The sequence below is a fragment of the Pteropus medius genome, unplaced genomic scaffold (assembly GCF_902729225.1).
Source record: "Pteropus medius unplaced genomic scaffold, Ma_sr-lr_union100, whole genome shotgun sequence".
In the NCBI taxonomy this organism is placed as follows: domain Eukaryota; kingdom Metazoa; phylum Chordata; class Mammalia; order Chiroptera; family Pteropodidae; genus Pteropus; species Pteropus medius.
The window spans coordinates 45,750,829-45,775,601 of record NW_024349800.1 but is presented as its reverse complement, the minus strand read 5'-3'; the positions used below and the strand labels follow the sequence as shown (position 1 = coordinate 45,775,601).

Below are 24,773 nucleotides of genomic sequence, written 5' to 3'. Positions count from 1 at the left end.
ACCACATAAGTTCAAACCTGTGACTTTTTCTCTGTTAAGCATTAAGCTAACATAAAGGATCCCACCATGGAGTCCCAAAGCATAAATCAAAGTTGTCACAGCTGGAGACTCTAGTGCCACTTGCCTTCACACACAACTATTTGGGACCAGAGGCTTTGCTGCTGGTACCTTAACACAGCAAATATCTGTTAATTGACTCAAACAAAATATGTTAAATATTTCTGACACTCACTGTTGGGTTTTCTGCTGTTTTTTGAACTACCAAAAATCCTAAGGGAAACACCTACTGTTCTCTCAGAAACTTTTTGTCATAAGTTGTCACATGAGAACTTTTATTTCTGTTACATACTTGTCTCATCCCAGAGAAAGATATTAAAAAAATAAGTTACTTTATTTTTTAAAGTAAGTTATTTTTTAAAACATTAATTTATCTGAAGATTTAAAGCAGAAAATTAACCTCATACCTTTGAGATATGATAGTGAATATACCTAGAATCTCAAATTGTTGAAAATACTATAGAGAACATTATGAAAGAAGGCTCTCAGAGAAAAAGTAGCTTAATATTTTAAAAGATATTTGATGTTAAGATTAGCGTTCATCCTGCCAATAAGTCATCTCTCTTTTAATAGCCTATTTTTACCAAAACCAAATTATTTTAATTCTAATCTAAAACCATATCTTAGTCCTATATTTATTTTTAACTTTTAACTTCATTTTTAACACATTCTATAGGTGTACATACAAGGCTGTGTGTGTGTGTGTGTGTGTGTGTGTGTGTGTGTGTGAAGTAAAAAAGTTGTTCTTATTCCTGCTGGATCATATTTTTCTGAATGGCTGTGTTTAGGAATAAGTAACATTGGCTTTTGTGTGTTCGTATATGTCTTCTAGGTTCTGATAACTGGTCCAGCAGACACTCCTTATGCAAATGGCTGCTTTGAGTTTGATGTGTATTTTCCTCAAGATTATCCCAGTTCACCCCCTCTTGTGAATCTAGAGACAACTGGTGGTCATAGTGTGCGATTCAATCCAAACCTTTATAACGATGGCAAGGTAACGTAATCAGTCTTGTTTTGGTTATCTTATTTCCAGAGTACATTGCTATCTTCATATTTCTCTTCTCTATATGCAAAGATTAGCCTGAGGAATGAGAGAGAAAGAACCAAAAAGGGCAGAGACACAGCAGTGTTAAGAAGCACGTACAGTCTTAAGAAGTTACTGAGGGACTAACTTATTTAACACATTCCTTGGCCAATTGAGAGCTTTCTCCACAATGTAGATGATAGAGCCAGATGTCTGTCTTTGCCTCTCACTTTGCTTTTCGTATCTCCTATTCCAGTTATCTTTTCACAAGTTCCTGAAGATAGATGAATGGCAAATGCATGGTACTGTCAACTCTATGTTCCTTTTTTGCATATCCTAACTTTTTTTTTTGCTATCATAACCATCTATGTCTTCCATGATATATATAATTGTGAACTTGATTTTAAAATATTTTCTTATAAATAGGAAGATGCATTCCTATCATTCCCCCACAACGTTGACAAACAGATACAATACAAATTATTTCATTTGACAATAAACGTTTTAAAATTTGATTTAAAAGAACAGTCATCACTTTTCAAAGTAATTTTGGACAGTCTGATGGAATTTCAACAATAAATTCCATACTGAGAGTATTTAATATTTAAAAATCACTAGAAGGGATGTGGTTCCATAATGTAGCGGTTAGCATGTCTGCTTTACGTGCCAAAGGTCCTGGGTTCGCACCCCAGTGGAGCCACGGTCCATGGTCTGCGGCCATGCCACCTTGAACAAGCCCGATGTCTGATCTTGGAAGCTAAACAGGGTTGCTCCTGGTTAGTACTTGGATGGAAGACCACCTAGGAAGACCAGGTGCTGTAGGCATAAATAATAATTAAAAAAAAAAAAAAGTACTAGAAGGTCAGAAGAAATTTATAGGCTTCACAGGCAGACACTTCTTTGATGATTCTAGAAGCTGATCTGATATATTAAAGATGATCCTAGTCTTCCCTTGTTTTGCCTTCCTAATTTCAAAATGTGCAGCCTGCCTCAAATCTCTGCATACAAGTTTCATTTTTTTCTATTTCATAAGCTCAAATAAAAAAACTGGAATCTGTTTTCTGGATTTATTGCAGGAGATTTAACCACAGGTAGACCTACTTTCTTTGGAATAGCAAAGAACAAGTCTTTCATAACTGAGTAAAGAAAATAGCAATGTTGACTTTACTTAAGAGACTGGAACCTAGAGTTTTAAGTGTAAATGTTAACATTTAATTGAGAAATTACTTTTTAAGACTTACTGGTGAAAAGGGTAAGGGCTTGAGAGTTCAGTATTCTGAATTAGATCATTTTTTTCTTATTACACGCTAGTAACAACATTTACCAGTTGTAGATCTATAGCTAGGGATAAGAATACTTGCCATTGGTAGCCACAGGGATGCTCTAAAAATCAAATGAGATGGTACGTCTGACAGTACTTTAAGTAATACACAAAGCCATTAATATACAAGTGGTTTAAAGATATTAATGAAATTACCTACTAAATGAATTTCACATGATTGCTTTTACAGAGCATTGAGAGAATAGGGAGATGGATTTCTCTTTTTTTAAAGAAATGCTTATTTTCCAAATCTTTTGCCCAGTATGTGCAACTGTTAGTTTACAAGAATAGATAATGTCCTGGTTCTTTTTCCTATAATCACCAGTTGACCTCTGTTAGATAGTTTGAGTTCATTCTTGCCGTCTGAATAAACAAATATCTAATGTGTCCTAAAGTATGTTCCAGAAGGGTCTTGGCAATCCTCAAGACCCTTCCAGGGACTCCCCTTCCCAGTTCCATGTTTGTATGAGGCTAGATTTAAAAATATGTTATTCATATTAATTTTTAATAGGTACTGATTCATTTTTCATTATGATGAAATTGTCACAGATTTGGATCACATCTGGAGATGCCAATTTGTTTTTAACAGACAGACCCTTAGGATTTTGTTTGGGGTCATAAACCTGAGATACTTTGACATAATAGCATTTCATTTTTACTTCTAGTTGTGACAGCTTGCTTTAAAATGTACTCCTTAAATTTTGTTTGTGTTTTCCCTACTCCTCAGGTTTGTTTAAGCATCTTAAATACGTGGCATGGGAGACCAGAGGAGAAGTGGAACCCTCAGACCTCAAGCTTTTTGCAAGTAAACAAATTTCTCTGACAGTTTCACTTAGAAAATGAAGAACTATCTATGTTTAACAAAGAATTTTCAGTGACATGAATAACCATAATAACCCCTCATACACACAAAAAGAAATTGATAGGAAATGCATATTAAATAGATGTAGAGGAGAGCAGTTATTACAGTGGAGTCTCATCTGGAATTTAAAATCTTAAATTAGGGCATAAGATAGAAATTGCATTTTGTCAAAATTGACTTTTAAAAAATTCTCAAGTTGACCTTAAAGTACACTATGATGCAACAAGATAAGACAGATTATCCCATTTCCCAGTAACTGTAGGGCTTAGATACATGTGAATGGAACTTAGTAAACTATTAGTATTACGTATCTCTCCACATATGATATAGTTTTGTAATCTAGTTAATAGATTTGAGGCTCAGAAATACTGTTGTGGAATTAATGAAACTTGGAATTTGTAGTTCTTATTTTGCAGAACAACTGACACATTTTTTAGTCTTGAGTTTTATATATTACTTTCCACAGAACACTTCGAGCACATAAAACTGTGTGTGTTATATCATGTCCCATCAGCTGATGCTTTATCTTAATAGTTCAGAATCTCAGCAAAGAAATGCACAGATAAGCATATTAACAATATTAATTAATTCCGTTGTTTGTTTTTTAAGGAAACAAATTATTGTTGCTACATGATTTAAACTCACATTTACAGTTTAGTATTTATTTTAAGAAAGACTACCATAAATTATCCCCAGATAAGCCTATTAAAGTTGACCTACCCTGAAAGAATTATTTTCTTACATACTTATTTTGAATTAGGTGAAAGGATATATGAAAAATAATTTTTTAGGTTGTCACTTTTTTTAATTCTCTGAAAAGACCTTACAGCAAACTATGAATCAGAGAAATAGTACTATAATATAATTTTTTTCTTTTTGCTAGTATGGAGACCAAGAAAAAATGAGTTTATGTGATTCATGCAAAAAGTAACTGCTTCATATTAGAAATAATTATGTCAGTTATTTCCCAAAAAAAACCTTAAAAGATTTTTTTCCACATGTGTTATTCTTGTCAATACAAACTAAGCTTATGATGGGTTTTACTGTGACAGGAAATTTAGAGATATCTATTTTTCATGAACTACATTAGACTTACCTGAAAATTGAAATCAATTTTTGAATTTTATTTGAATATATGTAGTTTTAAAAATAAATTTATAATTAATTTTCACAGTTTTTTAATTTAAAATTTGATTTGCTTTCAACTTTTATATTGCCTATATATCTATATTATATACCAAAAATTGTGTGAAATAAAGGAACATATTCAGAGTTTAAATTTCACAAGTTTGGAAACTTAATTACCACACATAAAAATGATCTTTTTTTTATCTATTCCTTTTAAGGTTTTTTGTCATATACATAGTTTACATAATCATAATATACATAATTTACAGATAAATTATTTGTATACCTCTCTGTTCACTTAACCTTAGAGCATATATCCATTTTTAAATTACATTTTTACAATCTCTAATTGCTATGTATAATAATCTTTTGAGTTTTATACTATAATTGAACTATTTTCTCCATTATTAACTAAATATTTTAATTCTGTCTTTTTAGTTTTATAAATAATGCTGTTAGTATATGACTTTCTTTATATTTCATATATTTAGGTTTCTAGATTTGTGATGAATTTGACTTGGTCAGGAACGAGAGGAGGGTCTGTCTTTTCTGTGGCAAGACTGAGAAGCACTGTCTTCTTCCAGATCTTTGCGGGGTAGGGGGGTAGGCGGTGGCGAATCTTTCAGCCTTTCCCACTGAATATGATGTGAGCTGTGGGTTTTTCATAAATTCCCGTCATTGTGTTGAGGACATTCCCCTCTTCTAGTTTGTTGCATATTTTTATCATGAATTAGAAACTTCTTTTAGAAGCAGACTACACAGCCTTAGGAAGAATTAATTTCTTTTTAGTTAGATTTTGAGACCCAAGATGTTTTACACTTTTATTTATCACACGTGCACAAAAGATAAAAGTACTTTTGCCAGATTGAAAATCTTCCACAAATATTTCTAAAGGTTATATACAACTTTAGAAATACCCAAAATATTTTGAATAGTGACAAGCATTGTTAGAATTGCTTTATTTCTTACTAGTGAGACTCTTAAAGGAGTATTTATTTGCATAAAAATATCACAGTTTTTAGTCTTATGCCGTAGGTCTCATGTCTAGTAGTAACATAGTATAGTCTTGACTATTTACATAATTTAAAGTGAAAAGTCATTTTATTAGAATTGTCAGCAAGAATTATTACATTTTATTAGTAGCACCAGATTTTGGCATTGCCTGTGTAACTGGTTTTTAAGGTTGCTTCAGTGAACGTAAATTATTAATATCCTTTTAATACTTTGTAAGTAGTTTGTTCCAATTGGATGTTAATAAAGATGTTATATGCAGGAGGAGTTAAACATATTTAATGGTTCAGATAATCAACCACTTATAAATGGTAATAAATGTGAAATACATACTACCATTTTTCTTAAATGGAAAGTTCCAAAATCAGCCACCAATTACAATCCTACTCAATAACATAATTTTCCATACAGGCAAGTACCTACTGTTTTGAAAGGCTTAAAGCATTTTACTAATTAAGAGTGTTCCTTTTTTTCACTCCCAAAGATGTTATAATATCATGATAGAATTTCTTATTGCAAATTAACGTTTTAGATTGCATTCTCTGTACTTTCCTGTTTTTGAAATATCTGCTATACTGTACCAAGTCAAAGAATTAAATCCTTGACAGGACAGACATAACATGAAAATACAGGAAATCAGAAGTTAATAATTCCTAATGAGAGTAGGATAGGAGGAGGAATGTGGCAATCTGGTGGATATTCTAAAGATAAGAATAGTTGTGAGAATGGTTAGTGGTAGGAATCTAGTGACCAAATGCATATACGAAATTGTAGGATACTATATTGCTAACCAGTTGAGTGGCAGTGGCCTGGTAGAAGACCATACAACAGGGTTAAAATTTTTGTTTTGACAAAGTAAAAGGAAGCCGTTATATGGTCTTGATTTAGTTAGTTCTTGAACAAATTATAATAAGAACTTCTTGCAGTTTTGTGGATGCTAATATGAAGGAGAGACAGTAAATTCAGCCTATGAGTAAAAGTCACTTTGACTTTACGAAAATATCAAAGAATTGACTAAGAATTGGTGAACCTACGTTATGGAATGAAAATATATTCTGTTTATTATTAAGTTAACATAAATATAATCATATGTATATAATATACTATGGAATGCAGTGAGTATTTTCTGGCTAATTACCCCTCCATTTTCAACTCATTTTAAGAAAACACTTTGGCAAGATGTAGCTATGATAAATACTGTTGTTTTTTTATTTGAATCTGGGTAGCTCTTTTAATTAATTTTCGTTGATTAAAATAGAACTCATACTTGCTGCTTTTTTGCATGCCCCTATTATTTAGATAAAAATACTTTTAGAGCGGAAGTGATTTTGTTTTACATTTTACTATCTTCTGGAGGCTTACTGTCATTTTTACTCTAAGATAGAATAGCTACCATGTATTAATTAAACTTAGAGCACTACTACTTTACCTCTCCCTGAAAACAAAAACAAAAACAAAAACAAAAACGTTTATTTAATTCTCACAGTCATCCTATAATGTAAGGTATTATCCTTATTTTACAGATGACCAAAAAATAAATTCTGAGGGGATATATTACTCTGCCTACTGTGGTCTCTGACTTCAAATATTATACAGTTTTTCTCAGAGCTAGGTAAATCCTATTATTTTTAATAATTGAAACTAAATCCTTTTAAAAAAGAGAAATTGTTTTTCAAAGAATTTATTAATTTACTGTTTTTTCATGCTCAGTGTTTTATTGGCTACAATAAAATATGCTGTAAAATAAAATGACATAACAGGTTATATAATCTAAGGCTCCAGAAATTCCATAAAATCGACATTATGAATAGTTGAGTACACTGAAGAAAAATAAAGTGGCATTTATATACTTCCAGAAAGGTAATATTTAAAAAGTAAATAGAAGATGCCTTTAAAAAGTAAATACATGATAATGTCACCCAATGATAAAGAAACCCATGTTATAAATTGTTTGAATTTAGTTCCAAGTAATATTGATATTTTGATGATGCAAACTTTATAGTCCAATGTATGCAGATAATAATTTACACCCAAATTTATTTCTCATCTGTAATTTTCTGAGTTGCCTATGCAAAACATCCAATCTTTAAGTTTCCTTTATTTCATTTAGCCGTTTTAAACCAAATATGCTATGAATCTGAAACTTAAATATTTGAATCTTCAACTGCCTGAGATTTATGAAACTATGTTTTGTCTCAAAGAAGGTGAGGTTAAATAAATAAACGAGTCCTATGTTATAGATTTGTGATGGGTTTTTAATTTAAATTCTTTCTCTGCCTTTGTCAAAAAATGGGGATTGGATCTTACTTATATTAATAGAAGAGGAAGACTAAGAGGGAGTGGGAAAGGAACTAATAACTGTGTCCTGGAAATAACTTTCCCAAGTGCAGATGTGAAAGAGGGAAGTATATAGCCATAGGAAAATCACATTCCTTCAATGATATATTTGGTTTCAGAAACTTTAAAAAAATAGGAGATTCTTGCCTCAGAATTATACAGGTTAAATTTCTTTTTCTCTAGTTGACCCCTCAAAACCGTTGTCACTCTAGTTCATGTTTAACCTTATCTATTCTTAGGTTATATTTTTCAAGTGTTAAGTTCACACATTAAAAAATTTCTAAGAAAATATATCCTGTGACATTGTTTTAATAATCTAATAAAAGTCCAATTGCTGTTACTCTTTTTTGATTTATGAAGCAGGCAGATGGTATCTAATGTTTTCCTGCCTCCAAAGATATTATATTAGCTAGTTACATAGATACATTAGGTAGCAATGTTACATTAGCTAAGAAATGGTTACATCTGGAGAAAAAAGCTCTCTGTTTTATAAATGGGGATCAGAGGTGGTCTTAGAGCCATGTCATCTTGCCAATAAGAGTTTTCAGCAATAAGGTTTTTGTGTTATTGTGGAAGAAGTCAGTTTTCTTTGGGATAAAAATGAAGAGTGCCTAATGCATAGTTTTCCTTACAAATGAGTGTTAAGAGTACAAGATTAGCTTTATGCTCTTTAAGAGTAAGAACAATTTGAGCATAATAATGTTTAAATTGATATGCGATATTTATTAATGTTTTTTAGCAATTTTAGGAAATAGACTTTTTTTATTTTTATTTTCAAGGATTCAAGAAGATAAAACATAAGATATAAGACTACTGTTCCTATTTTAATTTGTTTTAATAAAGTATTTTAATGTTATCATTATTGACATCAATTTTATGGTGATAAAAATATGTGGAAGCATATATTAAAAGACTCCTAGTAGATAAAGCAAGATATGGGTTTACTGCTAGTAAAATTTCCCATTATAACTATTCTTTATTTCTTTGTTCCTCAGGTGTTGGTATCTGTTCAGTCCCTTATATTAGTAGCTGAGCCTTATTTTAATGAACCAGGATATGAACGGTCTAGAGGCACTCCCAGTGGCACACAGAGTTCTCGAGAATATGATGGAAACATTCGACAAGCAACGGTTAAGTGGGCAATGCTCGAACAAATCAGAAACCCTTCACCATGTTTTAAAGAGGTATATTTAATAAAATTAATGAAATACTTTATTAAAGACATTATGGAATATAGTTTATTAGTATTGTACTTGCATTTATATTTAGACTATCTTCAGTATACTAAACTGTACAGCTTAATTATTATAAATCAGTAATAATGTAATAGAGATGAATTTTAAAACCACCTACTTCCTAAAAGGCGTCTGACTATATTTGGGGACCGTTTTATTAATTCCTTATTTTTAATAGTTATTCTACTAGCAGCTGTCTAGGTATATTACTAAAATATTTCTCATAAAATTTATTAGATTTAAGATGCTTTTTTAAGTCATCTTGCAAATAGAAACTTTGCCCTGATACTAATATATCTGTGTGTGAATATTGAAGAAAAGGTATTTTCCTCAGGGATAAGTTGGACCTAGGAAGTTTCTGAAACCTGTCTTGATAGTATCAAGTGATTTTATTTCACCATGTCCTGAAGCACGGCTCTTTTTCTGTGGTTAGTTGTCCCTCAATAGTCTAAGTAAAATATTGTCTTTCTCACCTGTCAGTATGCGATTATTTTATCACATCTTACTTTAACTTTGTCATGAAATATTTTTTTTTTTTAAATTATGTCCCTTGATCATCAATTGCTTAATCGTGCTAGAAACTCAGTGTTTTAGGGGAATAATTGGCATATTTACCTGACATAAAATTGATCTTTACTATAGCTAAGCAAATATTATGTGTGACTACTATGTGTAACATACCTGAAGTTCTCCTCTTTATCAAATAGCATTGATGAATGTACTCTGAAGGAATATAGAAAGAATATTTCTTCCTTCATTTTGTTATTACTAAATGAATTTACACTTTGACAAAGTTGGGTATTTTGTTTTTGGAAAGGCTTGCATTTTACCTTGAAAAGCTATGGACAATCACTTTTCTTAATATTATAGGAAATAACAAATATGTAATTATCTGTGCTCTTAAGCACAATATTCTTTCCTTCAAGCTTAGGTTACTTATTTATTTTGCAGCTCTGTTGAATGTAAACTATTATTAGGCACTGCACTAGGTACTCAGAACACAAGGATAAATGTATTTAACACTGTTTAAAACTGAAATCCTGTTTCTTCCTTCCTCCCTCTCACGCAAAAGCACCATCATCTAAGCCCAAAACTTTAACCATCTGTGACTTCATTCTTTTTTTCACATATCATATTGACTCTATTGACAAATCTTGTTGGTTCCACTCTTCAAAACACAATCAAAACTTGGTGGTAAAACTGTCTTAATCATGGCCAGTCTATTTCAAGCCACCATTATCGCGTGCTTGGACTGTGGAAGTAGTTTTCTGACTGGTTTCTCTGCTTCCACTTTTGTCCCTCTACAATTATTTCCACACATAATCGGATGATCTCACTCCAGTGGCTTCCCACTCTGTGAATAAGAAACCCCAAAGTCTGTACCGTGGCCTACAAGGCCCTGCATTGTCTGGCCCCTACCTATTTATTTTTCAGCATCACTAACTTTTTAAAGGCTTTTGAGACCAAATGTTAGGATGCGTGGGAGCAGCTGGAACTCAGATACACTTCCAATAGGAATATAAACAGGTATAGCCTTTTTGGAAAACTCTTTGACAGGATCCGATAAGCTGAGTATATGCCCTATGACTAGCAGTTCTACTCCTTGGTATATTTTCAATAACAATTGTGTACATATTGGGTACAGAGAAAGCTCATAGCATTATTCATAATTGCTAAAAATTGGAAACAGCCCAATTGTCCATCAACAGAATGAATAAACAAATTATGGAGTATTTATAAAATGGAGCACAGCTGTGTAAATGAATAAACTGCTGCACACGTTAACATGGACAAATACCATAAACACAACATAGAGCATCAGAATCTAGGCACAAAAGAGTACATTCCATATGATTCCATTTATAGAAAATTCAGAAAAGAGTAAAACTAATTTAGGCTTGAAGGATTCAGGATAATATATTCCTTTGAATGAGGATTAATGAATGATGAGAGGTAGCAGAGGGAGTCTTCTGGCAGGCTTGGTAATGTTGTTTCTTATCTATATAGAGATTATAGTAGTGTTTTCACTGTGGGAAAATGTGTCTAATTGTACACATATGATTTGTGCACTTTTCTGTATATGTTAAACTTTAATTTTAAAAGGTATCGAAGAAAATGTATAAGTACATATGCTCAGTCAATGTATAATTTGTTGGTTCATGCATAAAAACCTTTTTTTTCTGGAAGAATAAACCGTTAATACAGGGAATTCAGAGTTGGGGGATGACTTTTACCAGAAGCAAGTAAGTATAATTTGAAACAATAATCCTTATCCTTTAGAAGCTAGCTCATATTAAAGGGGACATCCCTTGTCCATGAGTGCTTTCCTAATTTTCCCAATCAGATGTGACTCGCTCTTCTTTGAATTCCCTGAAATTTTTTGTTTGTTTTTTTTAAGTACTTTTTTCCTGGTGCACTCACTTCCCCTATGGTTCTGCAGTTATCATGGTTTTCATGTCAGGTTCTGTCTTATTCACTGTTTATCCCTATGTGCATCAAAATGCAATAACCGTTCAGAGTAATAGGATCTTATTGGTGTTTTACGTCCATTCCCAGGGTTTCCCAATGATTTTTCCCATCTAGGTATTATTTCCTTTTCTTTAGAGGATATACCTTCATTAGACAATGTATCAGCTCACCCAGAACACAGAATAATATTTACAGGTTGATTTAATATTTCCAAATCTGTTTTCTAACTTAAATTTGTCAGAAACAGATTTCTACTTACACAAGAAGAAATTATACTTAAATTTTCAAAGAGATTTTTTTTTTTATCCCAAATGTAAACCACAATTACTAGAAGGAAATTTAACTTCATAAAATCCTATCCATTAGTTAACCAGAAGATACAGTTAAGAAAGTAATAATAGTGCCTTTTTAGGGCTCTGTTTTGAATGCCTTTGACATTTGGAATATCTTTAGTTTATCTAGGTATTCTTTGAGTTCTCTTTTAAAGATAGAAATTTTGACATATTTTCTCTTGTCAATGCTTTTCTAGTTCTTCTCTGCTGGTCATTTATTTGTTCACTTACATTCACCTTTTGAGTAGATGCATTATATATGACTTATTCTCTCTGACTAGGATTAATGTTTGAATATCTGATTAGCATTGGGTATTATTTTCTGCTATAGAACTGGGCATTTCCACACCTGTCATCTGATGTCATAAACCTGATTTTTCCCTGTTACATAGAGTTCATTAAATTGAGTTTTATGGAGAGAAAACCATTGCAGTATCTTTTAAATTTCATTTCTTTGTAATGCCACACATTTTGTTTTTTAATTTCTTACCTGAATATATTTTTGTTCTGTCATTTGTTTTATTCTTAAGGTTATACACAAACATTTTTACTTGAAAAGAGTTGAGATCATGGCCCAGTGTGAGGAGTGGATTGCTGACATCCAGCAGTACAGCAGTGATAAGCGGGTGGGCAGAACTATGTCTCACCATGCAGCAGCTCTCAAGGTGAGTAAGTCTTTTGACATGAGCCCTTGGTTGCTTTAAAAGAGGAGTTGTATATTTATTGACAGAACCATGGCCACCAGATGCTAAAGGGTGGGAGAGAATCAAAGAAACGTAAAATTTTTAAGTTCAGAGGCCTAAATTGCTACCCAAAAGTCTATAGAAAAGATACGCTCAGTTTTGACATTGAATCGACAGTTCTTAAAATTAAAAATCGATACAGGGGCTGAACTCTGTACAGAGTTTTATACAATTGTTTGAAGGTGATGACACCACATGTGCTTTGCAAATGACATATTTTTATTCCTTTAGCTTTTCCCTAGGCCTCTGACCTTCTGGAATTTTATTACTTTGAGTAATGACGGAGGTGGTAGCTGTAATGCCTCCAACATTTCATTAGTGGAAGTGTCTTTGATATAAACCTTGTTTAGGGGGAGGTGAGCAATTGTTTTCAACTTGGGCATTCACAAAATGGAAATGTAAAATAGGAAGGTTTGGGAAATTTTTTTTCTATATGGGACTCATTCCTTCATTAACCACCGAATTTTCCCTGCTTCATAATATCCATCCCTGCTTAACTCTGTTCCTTTTATTCTCCACCAATTATCTTTCCTCTTTTATCTTCAATTTTTTCCACATCTACTGGTTCTTTTCCTTCTCACTTTAAAACTGTCTTCACTTAAAATGAGAGGATGATGATAATAAAGATGTATTCATTTTTTAAGTATGGTTTCAAAAAATATCCTTGTCTTTTTGAGTTACATACAGGAATATTTATGAATGAAAAACCACATGATGTCTGAGGTTTGCGTCAAAAAGAAAAGGGGCAGGTATTGGGGGGTATAGATGAAACTAGACTGGTCGTGAGTTGATAATTGTTGAAGCCATGTAGAACAATACGTGGGAGTTTATATTCTGTCCATTTTTGTATATGCTTGAAATTTTCCATTTTAAAAAACTTCTAAAAAGGAAATTATTTTCCTCTTTAACACTTGCTGCATCCCCAAGCTAGTTTTATTTTGTCCCTATTATTATAAAACTCTTTCTCTCTTTTACTGTCAAACTAGAGCACTAACTTCTGCCTCGATTGTAAAACCACCCTCTCACTAATTAACCTTTTGCAGTTTAACGTCCATTCTCCTAAAGTTACTCATTCTCCAGATCTCAAAGCCAGTGACCTGGCTCACTTCTCTGTTCGTTCATCTCTTTCTTTCCCCCAGACCTTTACAAATGCTTATTTTTCACTCTACTTTTCATTTGCTCAGTAGCTTACTTCCATTCAATTTTCAGCTTTAGTTTCACTTTATAGAAGAAGTCTGCCATGACTTTTAAATTAGATGATTCAGTATAAGCTTTTGTAACATCCCAAGTTTAAGCTTAGTTTAAAAGAAATTCTGATGATAGTTATTTCTAAGGTTTATTCTGAACCGTAAGTGACATTGAGACAATTCGTGTGAAACATTTTACAAACATTCTACATAGGGCTTAGTACCCGGTAAATACTGGGTTTTCATTCACTAAAATAATAGTGGGTTTATTTTAATTTATGGACTTGCCATAAATTCTCTCAAAAATGTTTAACTAGAGGCAACATGTATTACAAGTCAAGAGGTTACTCTCATTTAAGAGAATCTATGTACAAATGAATGGTATCCTGTAAGTCATCTGTTGCTGTTTCTGTACAGGCTTAAGGTCTGCAGGCATAGTACTCAGGGCTTTTTGACAACATCAGTTATTTTGAGACATTTTTTCCAATTTTGTTCACTCTTTGGTATAATAGCTAGTATCAGGAAAGTGCTCAATAAATATATGTAGGCCTATGCTTTAGATTTTATTTTAAACTCATTTCCTCCTTCAGATGATGTGTGTTAAAATCCCTGAGTTCACAGTTCTAAACTCACTCATTTTCCCCTGTGCAGCGTCACACTGCTCAGCTCCGGGAAGAGCTGCTAAAACTTCCCTGTCCTGAAGGCCTGGACCCTGATGCCAATGATGCCTCGGAGATGTGCAGTGCCACAGCAGGTGCTGAGGAGACTCTGGTGCACGATCAGGTCAAACCCAGCAGCAGTAACGAACTCCCCAGTGACTTCAAATTATGAGCTGCATTGACATGGACTTCATAGACACAAGGCTTTGAAGCACAAGCCAAATATGTCAATATTTGTATGTAAGAAACTAATTATGTAATAGGTAATGAAACTGAAACTATACAATGCCCTTAAGGAGATTCAGTTTAATTCAAGGTGATCTTTATTTTACCTGTACAAGAGTGTAAACTTTTTTGTGCTTTTATTTTTCAATTGTGAGAACCACTGATTGGTATGTTGAACAAATTTGTGTATACAAAGAAATGGATAAATCACTGATATATAAGGGAAACTACCTTAGGAAAGAATGTTTACTGAATGTTTATTTTTTTTTTTTACTGTAGAGTGAGAGGTTGTTAACAAAGAATATATATTGGTCATTCTTACAACTACTATTTAAAGTCAGCAACTTTTCACTGAATTTGATAGATTTTATGTTTGGCCATATCTTCATGCTCATATATTTGATTTCAGAAGACCTCCTACATACACTTCAATAAAAGTTAAATGGACATACTCCCTCTTTTTTGATTTACTGGTACATTTTTAAAATGATAAATCTGCCATAAAATGCATTATAGCTGGAGACTTGCACTTGTATGGATGAATTTATTACATTCAACATATTTAATTTTATGCCTTCTAATTCTAAGATGCAGAAAAAAATAAATGAACATGATTTTATTCTACGCCAACATTTGGGCTTGTGAATGTATCCATTATTTGAATTTAAGTATGTGAAAAGGAAAGGTCAATTTGAAAAGTCACTCTTAAACTGATTTTCTTCCTAAAGGGCTCTTTTTTTCCTGGACTCTGGTTTTATTACTGAAGTCACATGTATGTATTAAACACTGAGGCTCTGTAGAGCAGAGAGGATGTACCTTTCTGGTGCTGTTACAGTATATTCTGTACCTGCCATTTAGGCTCATTTTCATGCAAATTAATCCTAGAGACAAATAAATAAAGATTTAGGCGTATTAGTATGTCTTATTTCTAAAACAGTTTGCCATGTGTGAAATGCTATTTTTATAAAAAATTGGACACTTTCAAGACCTAAGCATGGGAAAGGAAAAGATATTTTTCCAATACCTGTTATCACAAAATAAAAGCTAAAGTGATTCTTGACAGTGTGTGGGAACCCTGGCTCTGGAGCTGACCAGGAGAAACTATCCTGAACAGTGAGTTGCTCTCTCAAGAAAAAAGGGGAACTACAAGGTACAGAGCTCCTTACACATGGATGAAGAAGGGACAAACAGTATGTGACCAGGAAATCAAAGGTTCTCAAACACATAATGTTGAGTCTCGTGGGTGGTGAGCTACACCAAGAATGACAGAGTCAATTTATGAGAAGGAAGAGTCAATTAAATGTTACCCACAGGCATGCTAACTAAAATCTAAGTATAAAACCATCAGCAAAAAGAAGTAAAAGGACAGTCATCAATCCTGCAGTCTTTTGTTTGTTTTTTGGTCTGTAGGGTCTCATCAGGATGGATGATCAAAGCTGCTATCAAGTGTATTGTTTGCCTCCGATTTTGAATTTTTATTTCTAATCATTAAAATAAGGTTGGGTCCTTATCCCCACTCCACATTGTTAGTCCTCAGAATGCTAGTTTTTAAAAGGAAAGTAACAATACCAGTACTTTAAAGTCCAATTCATGTTTTTAAAAATCCAAGACTTAAAAGTCTAAATTTGAGACCGATAACATTAAAATGGTTCTGTCTGGAATCCAGACTATGCCAGCAAACATTTGCGCACTCACTTTGTGCTAACTACATACAGGTTCCTCTACTTGAGAGTTGAATGACAAACATGAAAACATATGGTAAGTTCTCTTACAGGGTTATTGACAGGATACTGTTGGGAGCACAGAGGAGGGACGCCTCAGGTAAGTGTTGATGGCCACTAAGGTGATACAGTCAGGGAGAGCTTCCTGAAGAAAGATTTGTTGTCTTGAAGGGTGAGGATAAAGAAGTTAGCCAGGCAGGGAGAAGTTATGCCAGACACAGCAAAAGGAGAGCTCAAGTTAATAGCACCACATTAGATACTATTGGATTCTAGGAGAAAAAGTGGGGATGGTTGGGAAGGAGGCTGTAGTGTTGGAAAGATGCAAGGGGTTGGGTCATGGGAGACCTTGTTTGTCCTGCTAAGCTGTGCCACCAACCTGGTGGAGAGCTCTCAAGGTGAGTTAATTAGGGGAGCAGCCTGTTACATTGTGTTTTGGGAAGATCATTCTGCCAACTGTCAGAAGGCAAGGAAATTGATTCGGAGCCCACTCTAGGGTCCAGGTGGTATGTCATGAACTAGAACAATTGAGTGGATAGGAAGGGACAATGGACAGAACTTGAGGAAATGCATATTTGTCGGTGTGAGAATAACTTCAGTATGTTTGCAGACCTAGGAGCCAGTGGAGGAAGGGCGAGGGTGGAGGCCTTGGAAAAGGATGGACCAGACACCAGCACACACAAGATGGCCTAGGACCAAGAGCACGTGCAGAGAATGAACTATGAAGGCGTTATCTTAAAAGTACAAAAAGCTGCTTAGGTACTATTCCAGCATTAAGACCAGTATCTTCAAAGACAAATGTAGAACTGTAACCATTTTATTCTTTGATGACCTATATTTGGTTTATGTAGGTAGGATAAGATGGATATGGTGAGTTGTTGGCAGTTAGTGTGTCTTAAATGGATAAAGGGCCAAGGTTTTTGGTTATCCCTCCTTTCCATTAGAAACCAATACTTAGCAAAATACAATGAAAATGTTGCAGTATTGTCACATTACTTACCCTCACTTTCTGTTTTTAGTCCATTGCCAACTGGTAGCAATCTGTAGACCATGACTTGAGCAGCACTGAACAGAAGCAAGGGTTGGTCTCCAGCCAGGTATTACTGGCCATTCCTTAAACCAGAGCTGATTATTTAGTAGACAAATTACTACGTTTGCATTTTTTCACCATAACGTGTACTTTTCCACAATTAAAAGTTAATACTCTGATACATCCTTGGGTGCTAGAATGGTATCAGTTTGCTAAAACACAAGCTTCAAGTCTTGAGGTAATAGGACTGGCTAGGTCAAAAGATTCCAAGATGGAAACACACTGGGTCAACCTAAACACAGGAACAGACCCAACCGCAGACCTTGGAGAGCTCGATAGAACTAGAACAGGCAGCCAGGGAACAGGAGGGCTGGAATGAGAGGCCTGGCCCAAGCTAGTGTGTTGGTGATTCAGTCTTGGGCAAGGTGATCAGAGGGCATAGCAGGGCCTCAGGTTCCTTTGGTTACAGTAATATTGAGGGTTTTTAAAAATTATTATTAATGATAGTTATATGCTCTATTGTGGAGAATTGGGAAACTACTGAAAAATACAAAATGTAAAATTAACAATTTTCTGATATTTTTGTCTTTCATTTTCTATATTCTATATAATTGGTTGTATGTATAATTTTATTAACTTTTTAACTATATTATGCAGTTTTTATCATTAAAGCAAATTAATGATGTACTTAATCAATTTCTTACTGTTGGACATTTAGGTTATTTCTGTTTTTCTAATTATAAATAATGCTCTAAGAGACGTGGTCTATATCTTTATTTTCTTATGATAAATTGTAGAATTACTAGATCAAAGGTTTTGATATATGATTAACTGCTTCCTAAAAAGGCTGTATTGATCCACACTTCTAGTATCAGTTAATGATGCCATGCCCTGGCCAGCACTGGGGATGATAGTTTTTTAATCTGATATTTTCACTTGTCATTATCAAACATGCTTTTATTTGAATTTCTTCAACATTGTTGATGTTTATTAACCATTTGAATTTTATTTTGTCCATGATCACTTTATACCATTTCCCATTTTTTGCATTGTCTTAAGATGTTAATATGTATTATTCCCAGATGGCCTCTTAATTTTTGTTTAATTTTGAATTAATTGATATAGAGCAGAAGTACAGGATAATTATCTAAAGGTCTTTTTTTATCTGTCTTCCTGAAGTTAAATGAAAATTCTTAATTATTGCCCTTCACTTGACTCTTAATAGTAGTTTTAATTTAACTTCAAACCTGTCTTCTGCCTATTGGTTTTACAATGTAATTGCCTTTTTGTTTTTAGATTTTTAAAAATATTACACAACTGGATATTTATTTAAAATGAGAGACCATCAATTAAAATACAACAAACAACAAAATGTAGAGAAATACTTTTATTAATTGATACACATTTTTATAATGACCTTTTCTTACGTATATTGGCTGCAGTCTTTTTAAAATCTTTTTTTTCCCTTGGGTGCAATTTTTGATCACCTCTTCATATGACCACAATTTTTAAAATATTTTTATTGACTAGAAAGACAATTCATTATTCTAGTATGATTGAATAAAATTTGTTTTTTATTGTTGATGGTAGAGATACATACAACATACAACCTCTGCCATGGACATATACATTATTTATAGTATTCTGACAGGTTTGTGTGCCACTAACACATAAATTCTTTATGCCGTGTTTCCCATCAAAAAACAAAAAGCCACATGGATTTGTAGTGATAAACTCTGTGTAAAAATCAAGTATATTCCTGTCAGGAGTTGATTTTCATTTTGGCCAGGCATCGATGAGGACTGAATCTTTGCACAATTTTAGTTGTCTGGTTATTGGAAGAATTTTACATTGACAACTTCTTGCTCTGTACATTTCAAACCTTGTTCCCCTCCTATTCCCCACCTACCTCTGGTGTAGAGCACCACGGGACTCATTTATTTATTTCATTCCCAAACCTCTAGCCTGCATTTTTGTTTCATAACAGGTCAGCACAGATGGCTGTGGGAGCATTCCTGGAAGCCATTCCTACACTAGCATGTTTAGCAGTACCTTAATTATCTGTAGAAATGACTGCAAACCACGTAAACTTATGTCACTAAAGCAAAGTTACATATATCCTCGACTCAACTTTCTGCATTCCCCAAATTACCACAGCCACTACAATATCAGCTGATTGGAGAAGTAGACTTAACTGATTGACATGAAAATATCTTTTTAAAAAAGTTTTACTAGGATATATTTCATATACCATACAATTGTCCCATTTGAAATGTACAATTCAATGTTTTTTTTATTTATTCACAGATATGTGTAACCATCACCACAGTCGATTTTAGAACATTTTCATCACCTCAAGATGAAATCCCAAGTTTTAGCTATCACTCCCCTCTCCCCTTGTCCCTCCACCAGCTCTAAGCAATCATTAATCCACTAACTGTTTCTTTTGCAAATTTTACAGAACCTTATGTTCAGGAGACTACATTGTCAGGATGCTTCCCAGAGCTTTGGAAAGGGCCCTGAACCTTGAGTTTCACAGGCTTTGTAGTTTGTCAGCATCGATGCCTGTATTTTTCAACTCTTCATTTATTATCCCTGCCATTTACAGAACTGGATGATCTACTAGAGTGTATGCATGTGTGTGTGAAAAGAGCTCAGTTGGAAACTCAGATAAAGCTAAAACAAGAGGAACTCGAGGATGGGATTCAGAAAGTTACAAAGTCTTTGTGACTACCTTAATGACAGTTTTTTTTGAGGCCTCACTTTTCCATTTGAAGCTGAGTTGTATTTTGCGTGTTTTGTATCCTAATCTCTTTTAGAATGTCTCTGAAACATTTTTTCCCTGACATTTCAAAAGCTTCCCATGATGTCCACTATTCTAAGTTTTTTTTTAACGTTTCTTTCTTTGTTTAATTTTTCCATTGACCAAGGAAAGTTCAAGAGTTAGGATTATGGCGTGTCTTTATATAAAAGGTAGAAGGGTAGAAGTTGATGTAGATAAAGCTGTAACATCAAAGAAGGAGGCCAGTACGATTGGTTAACAGTATATGCTTCGTAACAGTATCTCAAATTCCCCAACTGAGTGGAAGACAGATAGTGATGGACTGTATGACCAATGACCCCAACAATCATTGAGCCTAGAATTCAGATTAAACAAAACGATCTTTCATAAATTGACAAGGCAGGGAGTGCCCTCATGAAGGTTTTACAGAGGACCAAGGCAAAGTGACTAATTGTTTTTACACAAATCGGTTATCAATCTAACCTCATGGCTGGATTGGATTGGTTTGGGGACTTAAGGGCCTGTGTTTCCATACATTTCCTATGGAACACTCTCATACATTCTACAGAAAAAGACAATTCCAGACAAAACAAAAACGTGCATATAGACAAACAGGAAAAGCAAAGCAAAGGACAATGAGCAGTGTGGTTGGCAGCTCTAAGGTGAGCCCGGCGACACCGGCCACCCTCCCCTCACACATGGACTGCACTTACAGATCAGGCTACACAAAGCTTGCAGTCTTTGCATTGAGTCTCCCTCTGAGAGAAGCCCTCTGCCATGTGACCTTCCCAACAGAGAGGCCATGTGGAAGGGAACGGTCAGTGGGAACCTAAGGCCTGCTGCATGATAAGCTTGCAGGGAGGTCCTCTCCTAGTTGAACCTTGTACGTCATCGCCTCTGTGAGAGCCCTTGAGCCTGAGGCACACAACCAAGCTGCATCCAGATTCCTGGGCCTCAGGTTATGAAATAATCAGTGTTTATTGTTTGAAACTGCTATGTTTCATGGTGATTTGTTACACAGAAATAGACAACTAATACAAGCTAGGGTATGGCACAAATATTTATCAAATAATATACCTCCTAAACAAAAGGTCTAATGATCTTATAGAAGACATAGGTCAGATGGCCAAATGGTGTATACCTCTGTTGCATTCACGCTAAGAGGCAACTTCTGCAACTCAAATCTCCCTGTATTTTAATTCATCAGTGCCTGTTTCCTGCATTGCCGGCACACAACCCACAAACCTTTACAGTGTTTTGACTCAGGAGCTTTTGGTTTCAAGGGCATAGATAAGATGTGGAGATGCCTTTTCTCTGAAGTCTGAATGCTGTAAATCAAGAGAGCAACTGCTCAAGGTCACCCTGTATCCTTAGATCTTGAGTGACAAGAACCCCTAGTAGTCTGTGATTTATTTTGTGTTTGTGATACGTGATATGTGATATGTGAACAGTACCCGGGGCAGGTTCTAAAACATCCAGAAGAGAGTCCTAGAGTCGAGGGAAGGATGGCACTGCCCGAAGTAGAGCAGGTTGGATCAAGCCTAGACTGTGAGCCTGACTGGCATTGTTCCTGTATCTGTTTTTGTCTCCTTTGTACCCACATTGCATCTAGTGAAGTCTTGTGGAAAGCCTTATCCTTTTTCAGCTGAATTAAGACCTACCAAAGAGAAGGGAATTGTTTTGCTTTGTGGGAGAAGCACCAACACCCTTCAGGGAAGCTTGCTAATGATTAGTCAAATTCCAAGAGCCCCAAGGACAAAGTAAAACCTAGGGGGAAAATCAATAGGGTCTAGTTGCTTTTCGTTGAGGAGAGCAGCTATCTTGTTCTGTCCCCAGATTGACTTGCCTTCTATTAACATTCATTCCTACTTCAACCAAATGCATCCTTTCTTTTCTCTGTTTCTCCAGTCCTTGCTTTTAGGAATTTCCAGCATTTGCACCTATCCTGGCTCCAGAGCTGTTTCCAGCATGTTCAGTAGGGGGGTTATTTAACTTATTTGCCTACTTGTCCTGTCCTACATACCAGTCACATACTTCTCATCCATCTTTGCTCCCCAGAAGTAGAGCACGGAGCTTCAGGGGACAGGCTAGTTTCAAATTCTAGCGTAATCTTGGGTAAGGTATTTATTTCTCAGTTTACTTACCTGAAAATTTGGCTTAATAATCAGAATTATCATGAGTTACATGAGATATTTAACTGTTCAGTGCCATTCCTGGTTTATCTTTATGCCTCAATCCATGTTCATTTGTTTGCTATAGGACAAAGGGCTAACTAACTCTGTGAAGGTTAGTGGTGGTTGTGGGGGTATTGTTGTGAGTGACAGCATTTGAAAAGGTCAGAGGACCAGCAGTGGATGAGAAGAAAAAATTCTATGTCAGGAGAAGGCTTTTGGAGAACGCTAGTCTTGGGAGATCAGATTTTAAGCCTTATACAACAAAGTTTCCCCCCTCACCTCCCCAAAAAATCCAGTGTCATTGAGGTATAATTAACATAGAATAAAATGTACTTATTTTAACTGTACAGTTTGATGGTTTTTTTCACATGTATTTTCCCATGAAACCACCAGCACAATAAGATAGTAAACATATCCATCACTCTCCAGTGTCCTTCTTCCTCTCTGTAATCCCTCCCTGCTTTCCTCCCCATCTTCTCACCCCCAAGCACCCACTGATCTGCTTTCTGTCATTATAGATTAGTTTGTATTTTCTAGATTTATATAAATGGAATCATCCAGTATGTTCTCCTTTTATTCTGGCTTATTTCATTTGGCATTAGTATTCCCAATAGACAACCCAGCCAAGGCACTCTACACTGATCTTAACGTGGCCATTTCCCACTCACTAGCTCAGTTTTCACTTGGTAATTTTTTTTTTTTCAATCAAGAGCATATTTTTCTCTCCCCTTTTTTATTCCTGAAGTTAATTTTGCCTGAAGGGAAATTAATGGACTTAATCACTCTCATTGATAGCATACCACATTTAAAACAAACAAAATTTGAATTATAAGGAAAGCACCAAGTTCACTGGATGGGTCAGTGGGGCTCAACCTGTGATTGAGGAACTTGGTGTAGCGGTGAGTGTTCAGTGCGTTTCTACAACTGCTGATCTTTAATAGCTGTCAAATAGTTTCCACAGTGCGAATTTTTTGCTAAAAAAAACAAATGGGCACATCGATCAAATATCATTCCCTGTACAAATAGCTTTTAATTACGTCTCAATGAGAAGACATTCTAGGGCCTCTGCTTTTCACTCACAGCTCAAGTCTGGCTTGCTTTCGCTTCTGCTGGCAGCCGCTGAGGTGAGCATCTCTTCCCTCCATAGTTTGGAGTGGCTCTGAACACTTAGGAAGAAAGTGAATTAAGAATTGTTTAGCTTCCTCCTTGGAGCCGGGTCCTGGGCTAAGCACTTTCAGAGATCTATTGCTCTAATTTCTCCAAGAATCCTGGGTGGTAAAGTGTTACCCTGAAGCTTTCTCCATATTCACTGGCCCATGGAGGCAGAGTCCTGCCCTGCTACCCAGGAGCGCTGCTATGAAGATTCAAGGACTTGCGAATAAGGCGCCAGCCCCGTGCTCACGCACGCAACGTGGCAGGTTTCTGCAGCCGTCTATCCTCCAAAAATTTCTCTGCACCAGCGGCCAGGCCAGATGTCCCACTTGGTCATGATTTATGCAGTGGCAGTGGCAAAACCAGATACTTTACTTACACTTGATTTTATTTAAAGAATAAAGACGTATTCTCTGCTGCCGGGGTTCTTCTTAACCTGGGGCTCACGGATTCCACTGAAGAAGGTCTCTAACTTCCTGAAATGGTACCCAAATGTTGGTAGTAAGGGCCCACGTGCATTCTGCCGGAAGGACTACGGCTTTCATCAGGTAGTCACGAGGGTTGTGACCCGAAAAGGTTTAGGAGTCAAAGCGGTAGATATTCCAAAGGAACTGCAGTTGGGCAAGACCGCTGCGATAAGCAGCTGTCTAAGCCGGGTCCTCGGTGGGCAGTACACAATTTTTCTACAGCTCGCTGCAGCGCCACCTTGTGGCGGAACTGAGATTGGCCGCACTCCAACCCCATTCCTCCGCTCGGGGCTGGACATCTCCACTGGGCATGCTCAGTACCAAGGCCTCGGGTTGCTTTCCTAAGCGGAAGCTAGTGCAGTGTGTGTTTTTCCCAGGGTACTCAGCGCTGCTGTCATGGCGGCCTCCTTGGTCCGATATCCGCACATGGGTTTCTACGGTCGTGGGTGTATTCACAGCAACTGTTGCCACTAGACTTTGGCGTCTTTGGACCCTCCTCCTTTCACTTTCTTTTGCTGACTCTGGTGTGACCCTTTTGGGAACCTGTTTTGGCTGAGGGTTCGGGATGATGTGGACCCCGGAGCTGGCAATTTTGAGGGGCTTCCCCACTGAGGCTGAGCGGCAGCAATGGAAGCAGGACGGAGTCGCCGGCTCAGGTGAGAGGCGCACCTGCCAGGGACTTAGGCCAGACTGTGAGAAGAAGGAGTGGCGGCAGCTGGGTTCTCATCCCTCCTCGTTTAATGTTTTTCCTGCCGAAGTATTGGCGATTTCTTAAGGCTTTGGGTTGTTGCATCCTTGACATTGTGGGCGTGGTCCTCAGGCTTCCTGACTGACTTTACCCCAAACTTCTCACCGCCCAG

At 35.6% G+C, this 24,773-nt stretch overlaps 2 protein-coding genes across 11 annotated transcripts in view; both read left to right on the top strand.

The window, feature by feature from the left end:
* Positions 1–15,502, top strand: part of BIRC6 (baculoviral IAP repeat containing 6) — a 190,170-nt gene extending 174,668 nt beyond the window's left edge. For 7 of the 10 annotated variants that reach the window (XM_039887448.1, XM_039887444.1, XM_039887443.1 and 4 more), the window contains 5 exons: positions 890–1,051; positions 3,130–3,207; positions 8,736–8,924; positions 12,307–12,441; positions 14,358–15,222. In XM_039887448.1, coding sequence (XP_039743382.1) covers positions 890–1,051; positions 3,130–3,207; positions 8,736–8,924; positions 12,307–12,441; positions 14,358–14,537 — 744 coding nt within the window. In that variant the 3' untranslated portion in view covers positions 14,538–15,222. Of the gene's footprint in view, positions 1–889; positions 1,052–3,129; positions 3,208–8,735; positions 8,925–12,306; positions 12,442–14,357 lie in introns of all 10 variants that reach the window. The other 3 variants (XM_039887450.1, XM_039887449.1, XM_039887440.1) reach the window with 1 other exon arrangement.
* An 8,755-nt stretch (positions 15,503–24,257) lies between these two features.
* Positions 24,258–24,773, top strand: part of TTC27 (tetratricopeptide repeat domain 27) — a 137,285-nt gene continuing 136,769 nt past the window's right edge. The window contains exon 1 of the mRNA XM_039887439.1: positions 24,258–24,569. Within this exon, the coding sequence (XP_039743373.1) occupies positions 24,479–24,569 (91 nt within the window). The 5' untranslated portion in view covers positions 24,258–24,478. The remainder of the gene's footprint in view (positions 24,570–24,773) is intronic.